The 20,635-nt window shown below is 35.9% G+C and overlaps 2 protein-coding genes across 4 annotated transcripts in view; one reads left to right on the top strand and one right to left on the bottom strand.

The window, feature by feature from the left end:
* Positions 1-20,635, bottom strand: part of SLC25A12 (solute carrier family 25 member 12) — a 172,976-nt gene that overhangs the window by 114,795 nt on the left and 37,546 nt on the right. The window lies entirely within an intron of this gene.
* Positions 3,887-20,635, top strand: part of HAT1 (histone acetyltransferase 1) — a 42,031-nt gene continuing 25,282 nt past the window's right edge. Inside the window, exons 1-4 of one of the 3 annotated variants that reach the window (XM_028510368.2) lie at positions 3,887-3,989; positions 6,178-6,282; positions 11,904-11,979; positions 15,309-15,429. In XM_028510368.2, the coding sequence (XP_028366169.1) occupies positions 3,983-3,989; positions 6,178-6,282; positions 11,904-11,979; positions 15,309-15,429 (309 nt within the window). In that variant the 5' untranslated portion in view covers positions 3,887-3,982. The other 2 variants (XM_028510369.2, XM_036023293.1) reach the window with 2 other exon arrangements.

The following is a 20,635-nucleotide window of genomic DNA, read 5'->3' as shown; positions in this document are numbered from 1 at the left end:
ATGCTGTATTAAAAAACTGAGTCAAACAGAGCTAGATGAGGATGCAGCTTAATGCCGATTTAAATCTCAACATGCACCACCCCTCATGCATGCTCATGGACGTATCCGCTGTGAGCTTACTAGAATATTAATAGAGAATGTCTGAAGTCATAAGTGGTTGTTTACAAAATAAAACCTCTTTTTCTAGTGCTTCTTATTTTGTTATGGAAAAATATTACAAATAAAGATTACTGCTATTCAAGGTGTTCATTTCAAAATTACATATGGTGCACAGGTCCAAGCCATTTTCCTCCTCTCATATTGAAACATCACAACACACTATGTGAGGACTGAATTACTCATTAAACGTACCTTGGCATCCACTGTCAGCTTAGTAATGACACATTTACTATGCCAATTGATTGAAAATGATTGTGAATTAAAACATATTCAAGTATTGGGTTTACTCATAATTTGTTCCTAGCCTGAAATGAGGAAAAAAAAAACTGCTGGAGAAACATAAAATTTGTATTTCTTCCTGTACAAGAAATTTGTCAAAAAATCTGTAATTATAAAACAGATTAAAAATGGGTAACTTTTTGATGGTTAGGTTCTTATTTAGACATTATTCACATTTTAATTTGGGGCCTTTGTTCCTGGATGGTTCAGCATTATAAGGTATAGTCAACAAACACAGGATGTTTCAAAGAGGGATACAGAATACAGTCAAACTGTAAGTTTCCTTTCTTATAATTAAGTTAAAAAAAACAACCCACTTTTAATGCATGTTTAGGTTACATATTTCCAATTTGCCAGTAAAATGAATGCTGCATTGAACATCTTTGTCATCGTGTCTTTGCATTCTTGTGCAGTTTTATAAAACAAATGCTTTTAAGTGGAACTGGTAACCTCAAAAGGCACAGTAATTGAAAACTTTTGTTAAAGTTGTTAAAATCACTGAATTGTTTCTCAAAAACTACTAGTTTATACACCTACAGGTAGTAAATGAAAGTTTAAAAAATGGAATGTGCAATCTGGTGGTAATGTGTTTTTAAGTTATTCCTTTAACAGTAGTTTTCAATGTTAACTGGTTTATTTTTTCTTTCTTTTATTGCATATGAAAGTCATCTAGCTGGGTAGAAGATCCTGAAAAACTGTTCTGGGGACTGAAGCTCATACCCCATCCCCATAACATTAGCATTATAAGCTAAACAAATGAGTTAACTAGTTATTGTTATTTGTTTGTATATATTTTGAAATAAAAACAAATCAAGTACCTACATTTATCTTTTAGAACTCAGATTTCGCCCTGGCTGGTATAGCTAAGTGGATTGAGCACGAGCTGCAGACCAAAGGGTCACAAGTTCAATTCCCAGTAAGGGCACATGCCTGGGTCGCAGACCAGGTCCCCAGTGGGGGCCACGCAAGAAATACCAACCACACATTGGTACTTCTCTCCCTCTCTTTCTCCCTCCTGTCCCCTCTCTCTAAAAATTAAAAAAGACAAAATCTTAAAAAAAAAAAAGTGTGGCTTAGCCCCATTCAATAAATAAATAAACAAATAAATAAAAAATAGAACTCAGATTTCCTTCCTCCACTTTCTGATGACTATATGTTTAATGCCATTATCTTGAAAAAATATCCCTTCTGGAGGCTTCAAGACATGATGGCAAACTTTATTAGTCTATATGCTCTTGAACCTGTAGCAAATATATGGTTGCCGGTTCATTCCCAAGAATGTAATGTGGCCTTTTTCTCTGAAGAAAAATTCCTTTTCCAGATCTCCTAGTATAGAATAAATGTATTCATACTAATACCACCTCATATTAACATAGAAATTTAGAATCTATAAACCTCTTTAATAAGTGTTGTTCCATTTGATTTTCACAACAACCAGTGGGGTGACGGGGGAGGTATTATTATCTCCACTTAATAGATGAAACAAGGTTACAATATGAAGAAGGAGAACTTAGACTAGTAGGACATGAACTTTCCACACTACTATGCAGCCTCTTTCATACATATAAGGACAGCATATTCCTTTTCATAGATATTTTATTCCATGGTGGTGATAACATTTGCTTCCTAAATCCCCTTTAGAATAAGGTAAAATACAAATTTTAAAAAAGGGAAAATCGTACTTTTTTCATAATTTTACTATTACCTTTCTGAAAGGAGTCATTCTTTTATCTTTTAGGCAAATTGTACCTAAATGTGTATTCTGTGGCATTTTAATAAATGTGTGTGAACAGCTCTTAAGAAAAGGACAATTTTAAAATTGTAATCTCAATTTTCCGAGCTGATAATACTAAATGCTGGACACATGATACATGTCTGGTCATATTTCTTGTTCATATTTGTCTCATTTCTTATTCATATTTATCATGTATAGGTCTCATCATATTTCTTTACCACAGTTAGCCATAAAGTCACAGAACTAATCTGTTTCAGATTTGCTGCAGTTAAGAAAAATTCACTTGATTACTTATCAATAAGGAGATCATAACTGCTGGTCAGCAATTTGATCTACAGATAAGGTAGTTTTAAAAAGAAATGGTGAACCTAGCCCTGGCTGGCGTAGCTCAATGGATTGAGTGCGGGCTGCGAACCAAAGTGTCGCAGGTTCGATTCCCAGTCAGGGCACATGCCTGGGTTGCAGGCCACGGCTCCCAGCAACCGCACATTGATGTTTCTTTCTCTCTCTCTTTCTCCCTCTCTTCCCTCTCTAAAAATAAATAAATAAAATCTAAAAAGTAAATGAAAATAAAAATAGCACAATATTAAAAAAAAGAAATGGTGAGTCTTGACATTTTGAAGAGATTATAAAAAATTGCTTTCCTTTTTTGCTTTATAATGTTATCGATTATAGCACTGACTTTGCTTTTCTTCTTAGTACATTATAATAATAATTTCTGGTGTTTCATTAAGGCTTAAAGGAAAAGAACCTAAGCATTCTCAGTACCTTTTGTGATCTTTATCCTCAGGGGGGCCATCTCCATGCAGTCCAACAAAAATTGGGGTATGGGGAGAACTGCACTCTTGCATAGTCTGTATACTGAGTGGACTTAGGCAATATCTCTTTTCTGGGCTTTAGTTTCCTCATCTCTAATTCATTAGTTCTAGGCTATCATCCCAAGGGTCCGTTTTAGCTCTAGTATCATCATTATAAAACCCAATAACCAACATTTGTTGACATGAGGCATTCTAGTATACACATAACACTGTGGGAATACTTGTGGATACCAAAAAAGTGGCTTTTCCACTGGGACAAACAGTTTCAACAGTTAATACTAACAAGCCCAATGACTCAGAACAGGTAGCATGCTGTGATGTGGTTCAGGCCTGTAGGACTTGAAACCTGTAGGACCACATCAGGCCACTTGAGGTATTAAGCAACAATTTCAGTGCATTAAATGTTTTGCCTAGTAACCTTACGAGTGAAACCAAGAGTGCTTGATATGGCAGTGAATGCTGTTAAAAAGTATGAAATTAAAAAAATAACGATGTTAAGCAAGTATTGAGCAAAAATAGGAACAAATAAAGTGAGTGAAAATTTCTCCCGCAAATATAACTCTGTTCCTACATTTTAAACTAGGGTTCAGGTGTTTGGATCTATCGTCCAGGATAAGGGGAAAGCTTTTCTATCAGTCTCCAAAGCATAACCATGAGGGAATAGAAAACAGCCATAAGCCCTAAGGCATCTATATTATTCAAACGAACTCCAAGGAAAGCTCTCCCAGGGTTAACATAGAACGCCCCTTTTGCGGCCTCATCCCTTCAGGCCTTGAAAACCGCTGACGGCACTAGCCGTGACTAGGCAACGGTCCGGGCATTCCCGGCGGTGTAAGCCCCGCCTGTTGAGCTGCTTCCGCCACCCCGCACCTGGAATCTCTTTCTCTCATTGGTGGGCGGGGGAAATTCGTCACAAGGCGCGATCACTTCCGCCCAGGGAGCGCGCGGGTTGATTCGTCCTCCGTCGGCCGAGAGTGCTCGCAGCTCGGAAATGGCGGGTAAGTTCCCGGGAAAAGTTTACCGAGGGGAGGGGGTTGGGAGGTTTGGGAAAGAACGCTGAGACCGTGGTGACAGTTCCCGCCTGGAACTTTCGGGCTCCAGCCTGGGTTCCAGAAGGCCTGCTTAGCTTGAAAGCGCGGAACTCGCGGCGCAGCTTCTCGTCGGCCGAGGTTCGTGCCCCCGCCCCTAAGTGCTCGGGGTTCTGCTCCCGCTGCGAAGAACTTGGCCCCCCGCGGAGGGACGAGGAGCCGGGAAAGGCATCGCGATTTGGGCTTTTAAGGTGCCAGATGCTTTAAGGCCTGTGTCTCTCCTCGTTCATTTTGGTCCACTGCTGCCTTAGCTAGCTACACGAGTCTGGTTCTGTTCCCGCCAGCTGATTTCAATACTCAGATCCTCCTCCTCTTGCAGATCTCTCTCCGCCTTCCACTGCCGTCAGCAGAGAGCTAGCGCATTGCTGCGTTGCCGTGCGCTCGGATTCACGTTTGAATCTTGACTGACTTCGCAGTCTCTAATCTCTCACACTTAAGTATTTCTGAGATCTGTTTAGATTTCCCTTGAAAATGAGATTCTCACATTTTCCTTCATCTAAACTCTTTTTAGAGTTTGTCTACTACAATGTAATTCCCTTTTGGTCAGTCTTTTATGCTCTCTTATTTACTGAGTCTCGTTTACAACACTTAATTGGTATTATTTTGTGCGTATATTAAGACTGTTTTGAAGTCACTACCGGTATGTACTTTTTCCCCAGTTACATATCTTTTGATGTAATGAGCAGTTTTCATTTATTATCTCTTTTCCCAGTGCCTTCGTAGTAGTCTCACTACACTTTTTGGGTGTCTTGGAGAGAGAGGCTATATAGCTTGAGCTCTACAGATGTTTAAGGAAGAGCTGTAGGATCTCGATGTGCACTTGGTACTATAAAAGAGGGGGAACACCAGTATTGCATAGGGTGTACATGTTATAAGAATTAACAGCTAATCGGAATCTCAGCCACACTACTTAGTAGTTGGGTGCCCTGCAGCGCGTAAACCTCTTTCTGAGCCTGAGTTTTTGAATATGAAGTGTGACTGATACAGTATCTACTTCTGTTATAGAATTCTAGGGATTAAGCTAATGTATGATTTCACACGTTAAATTTTGCTGCATAGGTTATATATAAATTCCTCGAGGTGGGTTTTGTTATCTCAGTTTTACGGATTTGGTCAGAGAAGTCAAGCGCTGTAATTCACAGCTGTAGCAAATAAATAGTGAAGACTGGATTTGAATGCCGGAACTCCCACTCCAGATCATTAATCTATATTGCTTCATGTTCCCTGTTTTCTGTGAGTGTTTTAACCAGTTATTGAAGTTTATGGCATGGCATTGTACTTCTTTTGTTTCTGCTAATGAATTTTTCCTGAATTCTTACTAATTTTTATGTTTACTTTGTCAGGAGTTTTATTGTCATTGCTTGAAAGGTCCTCTTGATAATGCTTTCTTCCATGGTTAATTATTTGTTATATGTATTCATGGCTAGCCACATTGTAAAACCATTCGGTTATTCCAGTAGCCTGGAATAGTTTATAACTTAATGCACAGACGGTAAAAAAATTTTTTTTAATGCATTGAAAGTTTTCTCACCCTGTTCCCATTCCTTCCCTTATCCTAGAGGTAACCAGGGTTGCTAGTTTTTCTGTGTATCTTTCCTGAGATAATCTGTGCATTATCAGGTGATGGCTTTTAATAGCTAGTCTGGAAGTATTCTGGGTTGAATTTTTTCAGTATTAGAGATGAAATGCTATTGTAATTATCAAAGGACATTCTTTATTTCTGAGTGGAGCAGCGGCATCCTTTTAATATCTTTTAAAAAGGCTACGTAGGTATAAATCCTAGCAGGTAATTTATATTAGTATTAAATATTCAGGAATGTCAGTAATCTCTCATGTTAATTTTCAGGTTTACTCATTTATGTAATGCAGGCCTAGTTTATAAGCCTTTAAATCAGAAATGATGTTTTGTCTGTTTTATAATGAGACATTCATACTCTGGATATATATTTAGGAGTATGTGGAGAATGACCTGTACTTTTATGATCTATTAAAATGCTTTAAATCTTAACCTTTATCCCACTTCTAATAACAACACTATTTTTAGGTTTTTCTATTCAAACCACTTTCAACCAGACACTTAAAAAACCATTTCTCTTAGGATTTGGTGCTATGGAGAAATTTTTGGTTGAGTACAAAAGTGCAGTGGAGAAGAAGCTGGCAGAGTACAAATGTAACACCAACACAGCAATTGAACTGAAATTAGGTATGTATGCCATTCCTAAGTGGTATTATGTATGTACTGAGTGTGTATATATAATTTAAAATTTGAAGACTTCCCTATCAGAGCAGTTGTTTATGTAAATATAGTTATCCGCATTTATTAAACGTATTCAGATTTTTTTTAGTCTTTATGTCAAAGTGGATAGATGTTTGAGAGGTGGCATGGTTTACATATAGAAAGTGCATTGTGGCAAAAAGTGACAAGAATAAGTGGTTTCATCTTTAAAATATTTACTTCTGCTTTTTTCTTACAAAAATAATAGACAATAAGTGTTGGTGAGGATATGGAAAAAACTTATAATGCTGATGGTAATGTAAAATATTGAAGCTACTTTGGAAAACCATTTGGCAGGTTCTTAAAAAGTTAGAAACATGAATTTATTGTATGACCCAGAAATTCTACTCCTAGGTATGTACAAGAGAAATGAAAACATTTGTCCATATAAAGACTCATACATTAATGTTCTTTGCAGCATTATTGACAGTAGCCCCAAAATGGAAACAACCCAGATATCAACTAGCAAAAAGACAAAGTGTGGTGTATATAGCTATATGTTGGAATATTATTCGACGATAAAAAGGAATGAAGGTCTGATAATGCTACAACATGGATGCACCTCAGAAATATTCTAAGTGAAAGAAACCAGACATACCCCGCTCCCACCCCGTCCGCCAAAAAAACCCCCATATGCTATATGATTCCATTTGTATAAATTGTTTGGAAAAGACAAATCCATAGACAGAAAGTAGATTAGTGGTTGCCTGGAGCTAGGATGGGAACACAGATGACTGACAATGAGCATGAGATTTCTTTTGGGAATCATGGCAATATTTTAAAATTACATTGTGACAATTGTAAATGTACTAAAAATCATTGAATTATACACTTAAAACAAGTGAGTTTTATGGTATGTAAATTATACTTCAGTAAAGCTGTTTAATTATATGCTTATGAATCCTGGTTCTATCACTTTTCATGCTTGAGTCTCCTCATGTTTAAAATGGAGTTAATAGTACTTTATAATGCTTGTAAACATTAAATGAAAGATTAAATACAAATAAAGTGCTTGAATAACTAGAGTTTTAGAAATTCTCACCCTGGTTGGTTTGGCTCAGTGGATTGAGTGCTAGCCTGCAAGCCAAAGGGTCACTGGTTCAATTCCTAGTTGGGGCACATGCCTGGGTAGTGGGCCAGGTCCCCAGGAGGGAATGTGAAAGAGGCAACCACACATTGATGTTTCTCTCCCTCTCTTTTCCTCTCTAAAAATAAATAAATAAAATTTTAAAAAAATTCTCAATAAATGTGAGCTGCTATTATTTAAACAATACAAACATGACAGAAATACAAAGAAAATTACATATAAGGTAATGGTCCTCTAACCCCTCACTACAAAAATAATACTAATCTAGATTTTTTCCTTGTGCAGACATTATTTTTCTAAAACCAGGGTCTTCTGGTAAGGCTGTTATATTTAGCTTAACAATGTCTTGAATATTATTCTCTGTACCTACATATAGATCTACTTTGTTCTTTTAAATTATGTAGTACACTATGACTATACCATAACTTATTTAAGTATTCCCTATTGAGGGATTGCTTCTCCTCTAACTATTAAAAATAACTCTCTAACAATTATCCTTGTGTTTATCTTTACCCACTTGTGTGGATGTTCAGTGGAATGTATGGCTAGAAATTGAAATGTTAGATCAGAGTTTCTCAACTTCAGCACTACCGACATTTTGAATTAGATAGCTCTTCGTTATTCTGTGACTTCAAGGATGTTTAGCAGCATCCCTGATCTCACAGTAATGTTTTTCTCCTGTTGCAACAACCAAAAATGTTTTTTGACATTGCCAAATATCCCCTGAGGGTGATGAGTGAAGTGGCCTCTGTTTGAGAACCACTATGCTGGAATGGAATAAGAGCATATTTAGTAGCTATTGTTAAACTTCCAAAAAAGTTCCTATACTTACACCAGAATTTTTTGAGAGTGTCTTTTTACCTGTACCCTGGTCATTTTTGTATGTCATTATTTAAAAAACAAAATGAAAATACCCTGCCTTTCTGATGGGTGAAAGATGGCTTGTTCCCCTGCCTCCAGTCCTCACTGGAGGGTATGTTTTTTGATGAGAGAGACAGACAGACAGACGTCTGTTGGTTGCCTCCTGTACAAACCTTAATGGGGGTTGAACCCTCAACCTAGGTATGTGCCCTGACCAGGATTTGAACCCAAAACCTTTTTTTTCCTTTGGTCTGTTGGACAACTCCCCAGCCAACTGAGTCTCCTGGCCAGGGCTTTTCTGTCTTTATTAATTGTGTATGGGAACACTATGGAAAATAATTTTTAATATAGATTTTCTTCCTACATCAAGATCTACTTTACTTGACTCAAGTCCTACATATATATGACACAGCTAAAATTGACTGGGTTATTTAGTCATTCTAATCCTTTACAGTCAGCAGCAATAACTTGTAATATTGCCTTAATCTCTTTTAACCCAAAATAGTCCCTCCCCCCACATGAAACTTTTCTCTCATGCCATTAATTTATTTGGAAGAGCAACGTTATTGTGTAGAATTATTCGACAAATTTACATTTTGGATTTTTCTTCTGGAATTTTATTTTTCAATTACAGTTTACATTCATTATTATTTTGTATTGCAGATTTACAGCATAGTGGTTAGACAGACAATCATATATTTCACAAGGTGGTCCCCCTCATAGTTCAAGTACTCGCCTGGCACTGTACATAGTTATTACAATATTATTGACTAAATTCTGTATGCTGTATTTTACATCCCCGGGACAATTTTGTGACTACCAATTTGTAGTTCTTAATCCCTTTACCTTTTGTACCCCCTCCCACAACCCTCTCCCCTCTGACAACCGTCAGTCTGTTCTTTGTTTCTATTTTTTAATTTATTTTGCTCTTCAGAGTCCACATATAAGTATAATCATATGATATTTGCATGTCTGACTTATTTCACTTAGCATAATACTGTCTAGGTTCAATGATGCTGTCTCAAATGGTAAGATTTCATTCTTTTTATGGCCAAGTAATATTCCATTGCATACATACCACCACTTTTTTATCTACTCACCTGTTGATGGGCACTACTCACCTGTTGATGGGCACTTGCTTCCATATCTTGGCTATTGTAAATAATGCTGCTGTGAATATGGGAGTGCTGTACTCTTTCGAATTAGTGTTTTGGGTTTCTTGAGATTATACATATACCTAGAAGTGGAATCGCTGAGTCATAAGCAGTTTCATTTTTAATTTGGGGGGGAACCTCCATACTATTTTCCATAGTGGCTCTATCAGTCTGCATTTCCACCAATAGTACATGAGGGTTCCCTTTGCTTTACATCCTTGACATAACTTGTTTTTTGTTGATTTATTGGTGATAGCCATTCTGACAGGTGTGAGGTGATGTCTCCTGGTTTAATTTGCATTTCTCTGATGATAAGTGACCTTGAGCATGTTTTCATATGTTTATTGCCCATCTGTATGTCCTCTTTGGATGAGTGTCTATTTGGGTCATTTGCCCATTTATTTATTTATTTATTTGGTATTGTATGAATTCTTTATAAATTTTGGACATGAATCATTTATTGGATGTATCATTGGCAAATATCTTCTTCCATTCGATAGGTCGTCTTTTTGTTTTATTGATGGTTTCTTTTGCTATACAAAACCTTTTTAGTTTGATATTCCATTTGTTTATTTTTTCTTTTGTTTTCCTTGCCTGAGGAAATGCATCTGAAAGATATTGCTAAGAGAAATGTCAGGAATTTTACTGCCTGTGTTTTCTTCTAGGAGTTTTATGGTTTTGAGTCTTACTAAGTCTTTAATCCATTTTGAGTTTAGTAAATAGTGTAAGAAGGTGATTTAGTTTCATTTTTTTTTTTTTGCGTGTAGCTATCCAGTTTTTCCAATACCATTTATTGAACAGACTATCTTTACCTCACTGTATGTTCTTGTCTCCTTTGTCGTACATTAATTGACCATATAGGCATGGGTTTATTTCTGGGCTCTGTATTCTGTTTCACTGATCTATGTGTCTGTTTTTATGCCAGTATCATGCTTTTTTTTTATTACTATAGCTTTGTAGTATAGTTTGATGTCATGAAGCATGATACCTTTGACTTAGTTGTTCTCTTTCAAGAGTGCTGAGACTATACAGGGTCTTTTGTGGTTCCATATACATTTTTGGAATATTTGTTCTAGTTCTGTAAATATGCCATTGATGTCTGGACAGGAATTGCAGTGAATCTATAGATTACTTTGGGTAGTTTGGACATTTTGATGTTGTTAATTCTTCCTATCCACATGTACGGGATATGCTTCCATTTATTTGTATCTTCTTCAGTTTCATTCTTCAGTATGTACATTCCATATATTTCTATTTCCTTTTGGTAGTAGGTAACTTGTTCCTCTACCCTTTATATTTCTTTTAAAGTGGAAGACCATAAAGCTGTATTAGATATTTTTGGTAAGAAAACTTTATAAGTGATGCCATATACATTATATTGCATTAAATCAGGAGGCTCATAATGAGTAATTCTAAGATCATTTGGAAAGGTGGTGCATGCCAGACCTCTACTGATCTTCCCTTCTGTGTAAATTAGTAATCTGCTAGCTAATACTTTGGTACCTTGTGAGTGACTTGCTGTGTGAGAACAGGATTCAAATTTTTTCATCTATTACTTAATCTTTTTATTCTTCAATTTCTTAAGGATTTTTCTGGTAAAATTTTTCTTCATTAGATAAATTATATTGGGAAAATATTCAATAATATCAGTACTCACAATACATGCAGGTAAAAATAACAACAGGATACCCATTTCCATTTTGGACTGGTAGAAATTAAAGTTGAGGGTATGGAGTATTGCCAAGGATGTGGGGTACAAAAGAATTTAAGTAGCTATTGGTGGATATATAAACTGATACAGTATTTTTAGAGGGCACTTAAGAAGTATTTATGAAAGTATTTCAGTACTTTTACTAAGCACTTATACTGCCAGGAATTTACCTTGTGTGTACTTGTAAAAGTACAGCAAGGTGTGTGTGTGTGTATATATATATATATATATATATATATATATATATGTCATTTCAGCATTATTTTTAATAGCAAACAGAACAAAACAAAACCTAGAAAAAACATAAATGTTATCTTGTAGTCATGAAATGATATGATGATAGGGGTTTCATCGAACTCAGGTTATTCTTGGTCTCAGTGTTTTCTATAAATTCTGTTTTTGTTTCCTTGATGCTATAGCTTTTATCTCCAAGTGTCTTGGTTTTGTTTTCTTTTATTTTTGCATTGTGTATAAACATACAGAAAAGTAAAAACTAAATCAGATGCTTCTGTCATACGTGGTTTCTAATTCAGTAGGTTTTTGATACTGAAGTACTGAAAGTGATTTTCTGATTTTCATCATTCGTCTCTTGAGAATCCAGTGTAAGTCATATAATAGAAAAGCAATAATTTAAGAAAAATGTTGACTGTATCTTAGTATAGTGAAATTTTTGAAATAGAAATAATCTGTCACCTTTAATATCATTAATATTTGTATATTTTTATTTTTTAAACAGTTCGTTTTCCCGAAGATCTAGAAAATGACATTAGAACTTTCTTTCCTGAATATACCCATCAGCTCTTTGGGGATGAGTAAGTAACTTAGTAAGATGTTTGCCAAATAAGTATCCCCCCCACCCCGCAAAAAAAAAAATCCACTCCTTTTAAGACTTAGAAATCACTTTATTTTCTTTCCTGTTATTTTTTCGTGTAATTTATTTAAAAATATATATTAAAAGGGCATATGTAAAAATGAGACACCAATTTACTATCTACTATTTAGTGCTATAGATACATTACCTCATTTAATTCTCACAATGGTCTTAGTGACGGTGTTACCATTTTTTACACTATATGTTGGTTGAACTGGATAGTTGCCTAAGGACGTGTGATGGCTGAAGTTCAGATTCAGGCAATCTGACTGCAGAGCCCATATTCACAACGACTACTTTTTCTAACCACTACTTGGCTACACTGCTTCTAGTGCAGAATACAACACCCTCCACCATAACAAGAAAGCTTAAGTTACTATTCTATGACAAGTAAATAAGCCGTCAAGAGAAATTTATTTTAGAAAGAAACTCTAAAGGTATGTCCTAGGATACTCAGCACAATTCTTTAATTTTCTGTGCCTTCATTATGTTATTAGAATAGTCAGTTACCTTTAAAAAAAAAACTTGATTTTGAAAAGAATTTCAAGATTGAAGAAAGTTGCAATAGTGCTCTGTATAGGCTTTATCTAGATTCACCAGTTGTTAGTATTTAGCTATATTTGCTTTAATCATTCTCTCTTCTTATAAATTATTGTATTGTTTTACATATGAATAACTGTAAACCTACTTCTGCCCCACCCTTTATATGAATAATGTTGAACTGTCTGAGAGTAGGTTACAGACAATATCTTGACCACTTACTCCTGAATTCTTTAGTATGTATTTCCCCAAAATAAGGACGCTAACTTCAGTAGAATTATCAAGACTCGGGAAATTTGGCATTGATACAATACTATTTCCTAATATGCAGTCCACATTTCAAATTTGCTAACTGATTTTCAACAATTCTTTGTAACATTTTTCTCTATTCTGGGCCCCATCTAGAATCATATGTTGCATTTAGTTGTCATATATCTTTAGTCTTCTTTGTCTGAAACAGTTCCTTGAGCTTTGTTTGCTTTTCTTGACATTGGCATTTTTGTAGAGTATAGGCTAGTTTTGTACACCATTATTAGTTTGATTGTTTCTTCATGATTGAATTCATGTAATGCATATTTTTGTAGGACTGTGACAGATGTTGTATTTGTTCTCCTCTGTGTCATATCGGAAAGTCCATGATACCAGTTTGTCCTGTTGTTGGTGAAGTTGACTTGGACCACTTAGTTTAGAGGTATCTGTCAGGTTTCTCCACTGTAAGGATTATGTTTCCCCCTATGTTATTTATATGTAATCTGTGGGGAAATATTCTCAGGCTGAAAGGATCCTATTTCCCATCAAACTTGTACCCAGTAATGTTAAATCCACTACTGGCTTTTGTCTTTAGTATTTTACTATGATTATAAAATGGTTGTTTTCTAACTCTGTCATACCTACTACATTTATTAGTTGGCATTCCTCTATAGGAAAGAGCTTCTCTTCTTCCCCTTACGTATTTCTTTTATAACAGAATAGACTCAAGTATTCTTTTGTTTTTTTAATTAAATGGGTTATAATCTGTTACTGTTACTAATTTTGATGATCCCAGATTAAACAAGCGGCTACTCTGTCAAACCAGCTTTTGAGTCCTTTTGATATATCATCATCATTTTGAGGACCCACTACTTTCTGATACAGTAAGATGTTTCAGATTCATCTTGTACATTTTCCACTAGTTCTGGAATCGTTTTTCCAAGGAACCCTGGTTTGTTGTAGTAGGGAAGAGTGTTTAGATATAGTTGACATTTAAATTATTTCCCTTTATGGCTGTTTTCCCTATGCATTATTTCAGTACCTTTTATATATTTAATATGTTTTTAAATTGAAAAATGTTTTTTTATGGAACAGATTTTCTGAGAATTTTTCATTATAAATACATTAAACATTTCATGTACTTTTAATATTAAGAATTATGCCAGAATATGAGCCTTTGATATTTTAAGCAAGTTTTATTATAAAATAATGTTTTCTCTTTAGATTCCTATTTATTTTCTTCCTCTTACTGCTATTTATTTAAAATCTCTTTCTGTGGTAATATCTTAGTAGACAGGATCTGATTTTATAGATACAGCCTTTAATGGGATTTTGCACCTTTGTTTGTCTGGTTTGCATGCCATTAAAAATGTTGTGCTGGAGTACCCGTCTTCTAAGGTAGACAGAAAACAGTCACATAATAGTGGTAACTCTGTATTTTCTGACCCAGTCATGACATTATTCTTGATCCTAGTATCATTGACACTCCTTTTTACTGCACTAACTTTCAGGGTCCTGGAATGGATATCGCTCACACTTTATTTTATTAACCTAGACAGAAATCTGGAAGTGACACTTCTTTCAGACACTCTTCCTTCAGAATTCACCAAAAAAAAATTTATTGAGATAATTTATCATATACTTGACCACCTTTAAAGTGTACAATTCACTGGTTTTTAGTATATTCATAGTTCTACCACTACCATCATTTCAGAACATTTTCATCATTCCCACCAAAATATTCCTAACCAATTCGTAGTCATCCCCCTTTTCCGTACCCTCCCAAGTTCTAGGCAGTCACTAATCTACTTTCTGTCTCTAGATTTACCTATTCTGGATAGTTTAGAATTCATATTTTAAAAGATTTTTTAAACTGACAAAGGGAATAGCAAGGCATAATGGATAATAGGGAGCAGGGATGGAAAAATAGCAGCAGCTCCAGGTCTGCTTTCTGAGTTCATAGAGGAGTGTAATTAATTAGACAGGTGTCATCACCACTTTAAGCTGCTCTGGATGTTGGTGATATAAGCAAGTGGTAAGTTGGAAGGACTGGGCCAAAGCTATATCTTAGTTGCTTGCCTAGCCAGGTACCAGTTTAACACTACTTGTCTCTGATTTTAAATGCCTTTTAGTACTAGTAGTAATAGTAGCAGCAGCAGCAGTCACAGTAGTATTAATAGTAAACATTTATTGAGTACTTGTACAATGTGCCAATGTTATAAGCAGGTTACATGTATTAACTTGCTTATTTAACCCACACAATATCCCTGAGGTTGGAGCTGTTAGTCTCTCTTATTTTATAAACAAGGAAAGCTGAGGCACAGTTTCATTACAAATATTTCTTATTCAAAAAAAATAGAATTTAAAATCCTGAAACTACCCACAAAGCTACACTTGTTGATATATAGGGTTTATATTTTAAATGACTTTGCAAAGATTCATTTTGGGGTCTTAGATTACTGCTGTTTTTCCCCCTTTCAGTGAAACTGCTTTTGGTTACAAGGGTCTGAAGATACTGTTATACTATATTGCTGGTAGCCTGTCAACAATGTTCCGTGTTGAATATGCATCGAAAGTTGATGAGAACTTTGACTGTGTAGAGGTAAGAAGAGAAATAAATTTATTTTAGACTTTATTTTCCAATTGATTATAAAACAGGTTTTAAAATATAAAGGTGTAAGCCCTGACTGATATGGTTCAGTGGACTGAGCACTGGACAACAAAGCAAAGGGTCTTTGGTTCAATTCCCAGTCAGTGCACATGCCTGGGTTGTGGGCCAGGTCCCCAGTGGGGGGCATGTGAAGCAATCACACATTGGTGTTTCTCTCCCTTTCTTTCTCCCTCCCTTCCTCATTCTCTAAAAATAAATAAATAAAATCTTTTTTAAAAAAAGGTTTGAGGGAGGAAAGAATATGTTGTAAAATAGTTTTAAAACCATATATTCAGTCTTTAGTTATGGAGATGATTGCCTGTCATTTCAGTTAACCTTGCAGATTTGATTCTTAGCCTGATCTGTTTCCTGAGTGGACCTTTTTCCTAAAAACCTTCACTTTTATGATCAGAGTCATATTTTACTTACCACTTTTTGTTTTTTATTATGCACATGAAAATTACTTCTTTTCCCAAAAGTTAAATAAGATGAAGGGAAAGAGCTAAATTTTCTATTCTACTTCACGTAGAATTTGCCTATTTAAATTTCTCTTGCTGCATTTCTAATCTCACAAATTTTGCTAATATAATCCTTTATGAACTGGATAATTAAGCTAATTACATTATAAAACTATTTGAAACAAATAACTAAAAGAGTGAAGGTAAAGAGAGGCATTGGAGAGTCTGGCACAAATAACGTCTCTTTTTTATTACAAAACCTTTTATTACAAAATCATAACCATGTAATTCTAAAACAGCAATATCACACTCAAGCACACCATATGACACTTTAGGTGAAATGTTCAGATTAAAACTATAAATTACTACACCCATACATATTATTGTCCTACCATCCATACTCAAAACAGATGTTACTCATGCCAGACCCTGTATTACATCTGTGGCAGGCTGAATTGTGGCCTCCCAAAAGGCAGTGTGACCACAGAGGCAGAGTAATGTGACCACAAGCCAAAGAATGCTGGTAGCCACCAAAAATTGGAAGAGGCAAGGAGCAGTTTCTCCTCTAGAGCCTGGAGGGAGTATGGTTAACCTGTTGACAATGTTGATTTGAGCTCGGTGATATTGATTTTAGACTTTGCTGCTAGACAGTGAGAGAATGAGATTGTATTCTAAGCTTCTAAGTTTCTGGTGACTTGTTGGAGCAAAAAAAGATCCAGGGCTGGACTTGGGAGATTCTTAGCCTATCCAGTTTACAGAAACACTAAAATTAGAAGACTTCATTGTCAGGAAAGTGTGCTCTGGAGAGAAAGCCAAGAGTGTGGCTAGATAACCTTTTGCTCTTGGAGAGATTAAGCATGTGACTCAAGGATCTCCTCAATATCAGTAGAAGTCAGGAATAAAGATTGAATAGAGATCAGGGAAGATCCGTGGAGGACCATCTTATGGTGAGAACCTTCGTGATGTGCACAGGTGACTCACAGGGATTTTGAGAATATTATGTTAGCAGAAACACTGCCAGTTTGGGCTCACAAGATGAGGGAAGGCTGATGAACTTTCAAAATTCTATAGGCAGGGAACAGGTGGATAAAAGGGCTCAGCTGCAAACACCCTTCGATGAAAAGGATGACAATGAGGGTGGAGCTTCAGACCCAAAATGTAGAGCCACAGGCCACAGTATTCCCAGGCTTTGAAATCTAATGGAATGGACCTGCTGGATTTTTGATATTGCTTGGCACCAGTAACTCCTGTCTTCCTACCATTTTCTTCCTTTTGGAATGGGAAAGTCTATAACTTTTATCCTATGCCTGTCCCACCATTGTAGTTTAGGAATAATAACTTGTTTTCTAGTTTCATAGGTGGAAAGGAATTTTGTGCCATGTTGTATCATACCCAGAGTGTCACCCATACTGATTTAGATAACTTAGGTGATAACGATTTGGACTTGAGTTGATGCTGAAATGATTGAAACTTTTGGGGATATTGGCATGGGGCTGAGTGTAGTTTGCATGTCTGGATGGACATGAATCTTTGAGGGAACTTAAGAAAATTGTATATTTTAGACTTTCTGGGTATTCCTGTTAAAAGGCATTACAATTTTTTGTCAAGAATTATCTCATAATCACATTTATAAAATGGAAAATTAGAAACTTCATTGTTGTAATAAAAGCTTTTGTTCTTTGGACCTATGAAGCCAACAAGTTTTATCAAATAAAATCTGTCATATTATTGATAACACTGCTACATAAAATTAGGCAGAGCATTAAAATGGGGAAAATGAAGATCTTATATATTAATACACACTGCATATCATAACTTTTCTTCTGTAGAAGTAGCAGTCCCTAAAGTATTAACAAGCCAGATTTTTCAAGGCTTTAAACTCCTCCTGACTTAAACCTTTTGCCAACCTCATGCCCTGTTCTTTTTTGTTAAAACTCCTTTCCATTATTTGGAATGGTTGATTTGGCCCTTTAAAATTTTTGTTTTGTTTTATTGTAAAGGACTTCTACTTTTGTGCCCAGGGTCACAAGGCTAGTAGAAAATCAAGACTGTAGTAGGAGATAATACTTCGTGGTAGCGAGCATAATTATAGTAATATCCTATTTAAAAATATTAGTATTGGATTTCTGACCAAGATGGAGGCAAAGGTTGATACGCTTTGCTTCCTCACACAAATAAAGAAAGACAACAACAAATTTAAAAACAAAAAAACACCAGAACTGCCAGAAAATTGAACTGTATGGAAGTCTGACAACCAAGGAGTTAAAGAAGAAACAATCATCCAGACTGGTAGGAGGGGCAGAGATGATGGGCAGCCAGGGTGGAGAGGACATGTGGCAAGATGGTAGATGGGACAAGAGGGGCGGCAGCTGGCAGATTTGTTGGTCCCACATTTGTGAGCAAATAAGCCAGGAGGAACAACTGGGGAGCGAGAGACCGTGCAGCCCAGGGTTCCAGTGTTGGAAACTAAAGCCTCAAAACCTCTGGCTGTAAAAATCTGGGGTTTATGGCAGTGGAAGAAACTTCCAATCCTCTGGAGAGTTTGTTAGAGAGATTCTCCCAGGAATCAGCACCAGAAGGGCCCAATTTGCTTGTGGGTAGTGGGGCAAGTGACTGAAAGTGGGTTGAGAGTTGAGCAAGCAGCATTTTGTTCCCTCTCTGATGCCTCCCCCACGTACAGCGCCGCAATGCAGCAATGTGGGTTGCTCCACTCCTTACAACATAACAGGTACACCGAGACAATGAAATTTGGCCCAAATGAAAAAATAGAGCAAAACTCCAGAAAAAGAACTAAGCAACAAGAAAATAGCCAACCTATCAGATGCAGAGTTTAAAACACTGGTAATCAGGATGCTCACAGAAATGATTGAGTATGGATGCAAAATAGAGGAAAAAGTACAGGCTATGCAAAGTAAGATAAAGGGAAATATACAGGGAACCAACAGTGAAAGGAAGGAAACTGGGACTCAAATCAATGATTTGAAGCAAAAGGAAGAAATATAACATTCATCCAGAAAAGAAGAATTTAAAAAATGAGGGGAGGCTTAGGAATCTCTGGGACGACTTTTAATGTTCCAACATCCAACTAATAGGGGTGCCAGAAAGAGAAGAGGAAGAGCAAGAAATTGAAAACTTATTTGAAAAAATAATGAAGGAAAACTTCCCCAGGCTGGTGAAGAAAATAGACTTTCAGGAAGTCCAGAGAGTCCCAAACAAGTTGGACCCAAGGAAGCACACACGAAGGCACATCATAATTAAGCTACCCAAGATTAAAGATGAGAGGATCGTAAAAACAGCGAGAGAAAAGGAGACAGTTACCTACAAAGGAATTCCCATAAGGCTATCAGCTGATTTCTCAAAAGAAATCTTGAAGGCAAGGAGAGGCTGGAAAGAAGTATTTGAAGTCATTAAAGGCAAGGACCTACATCCAATATTAGTCTGTCCAGCAAAGCTATCATTTAGAATGGAAGGGCAGATAAAGTGCTTCCCAGATAAGGTCAAATTAAAGGAGTTCATCATTACCAAGCCCTTATTATATGAAATGTTAAAAGGACTTATTTAAGAAAAAGAAGAATATCAAAACTATGAACAGTAAAATGACAACAAACTCACAACTATAACACTGAACCTAAAAACAAAAACAAACTAAGCAAACAACTAGAACAGGAACAGAATCACAGAAATGGAGATCACATGGAGGGTTATCATTGGGGAGAGGAAGTGGGGAGGGTGGGGGAAAGGGTAAAAGGAATCAGAGGCATAAATAGTAGACACAAAATAGATAGGGGAGGTTAAGAATAGTGTAGGAAATGGGGAAGCCAAAGAACTTATATGTGTGACCCATGGACATGAACTAAGGTGGGGGAATGCTTGTGGGAAGGGGGGTACAAGGGGAAAAAAATGGGACAACTGGAACAGCAAAATTAGTAAAATATACTTAAACATATAAATAAAAATAAAAATGTTAGGATTGTTTATGACCAGTTCTAAATGGGCTCTGGCTCTTGTGTGCTTTTTAGTTTTATTTCTATTTTTACAACATATATTTTATTTTGTTCTCACTCCCATACTTTTATGCTATTAGCTCTCAATTTATTGCTGTTATGAGGGGTTTCCCTCTTGCAGACAATCTCCTTAAGGGTAAAGATACCATATTGGTGAACTTAATGGAACTGTAGCATAAATTGGCTATAGAATGAAAGAGGTTAAAATAGTCTCTTATATCCATTCAAATTCAGTGTCAGAAATAGTTTGAGCACTTACCTTTTTATTGGTTACCACTTCCCAGTCCTGTTCAAGATGGCTAAACTTGTCAGATAATATATAGCTTTAGTTAATACAGTATTTGTTTTATTCAGTGGTTTGTGTCCCTTGAAATTTCTTGAAATTTGCAGATTTCAAAGTGTTTGAGTAATGCTGTAGTTGTGGTGATTTGCTGTTTGAAAAGATTTAATCTTAGCTAAACCAGTATTTAACACAGAGTTATTAAAATACAGAGTTTTCCATAATCAAATATTTATTTGATTAATTCGCAAGCCTAGCTAGATACTCTTATTTAAAATAAAGGTGGTGTTTTTTTCTTGTGTTGTACAAAATTCACTGTTGTGTGGCGGTTTTGATGGGTTTTTAAGTTCCAGCTGATAGTGTTGAATTGATTTCTTCCAAAGGAACTATTGACTTAATTATTGATAAATCTGTCA

This window comes from Phyllostomus discolor, chromosome 4 (assembly GCF_004126475.2).
Source record: "Phyllostomus discolor isolate MPI-MPIP mPhyDis1 chromosome 4, mPhyDis1.pri.v3, whole genome shotgun sequence".
Lineage (NCBI taxonomy): Eukaryota > Metazoa > Chordata > Mammalia > Chiroptera > Phyllostomidae > Phyllostomus > Phyllostomus discolor.
The sequence above is the reverse complement of the archived record's forward strand: the minus strand, read 5'-3'. Positions and strand labels throughout refer to the sequence as shown.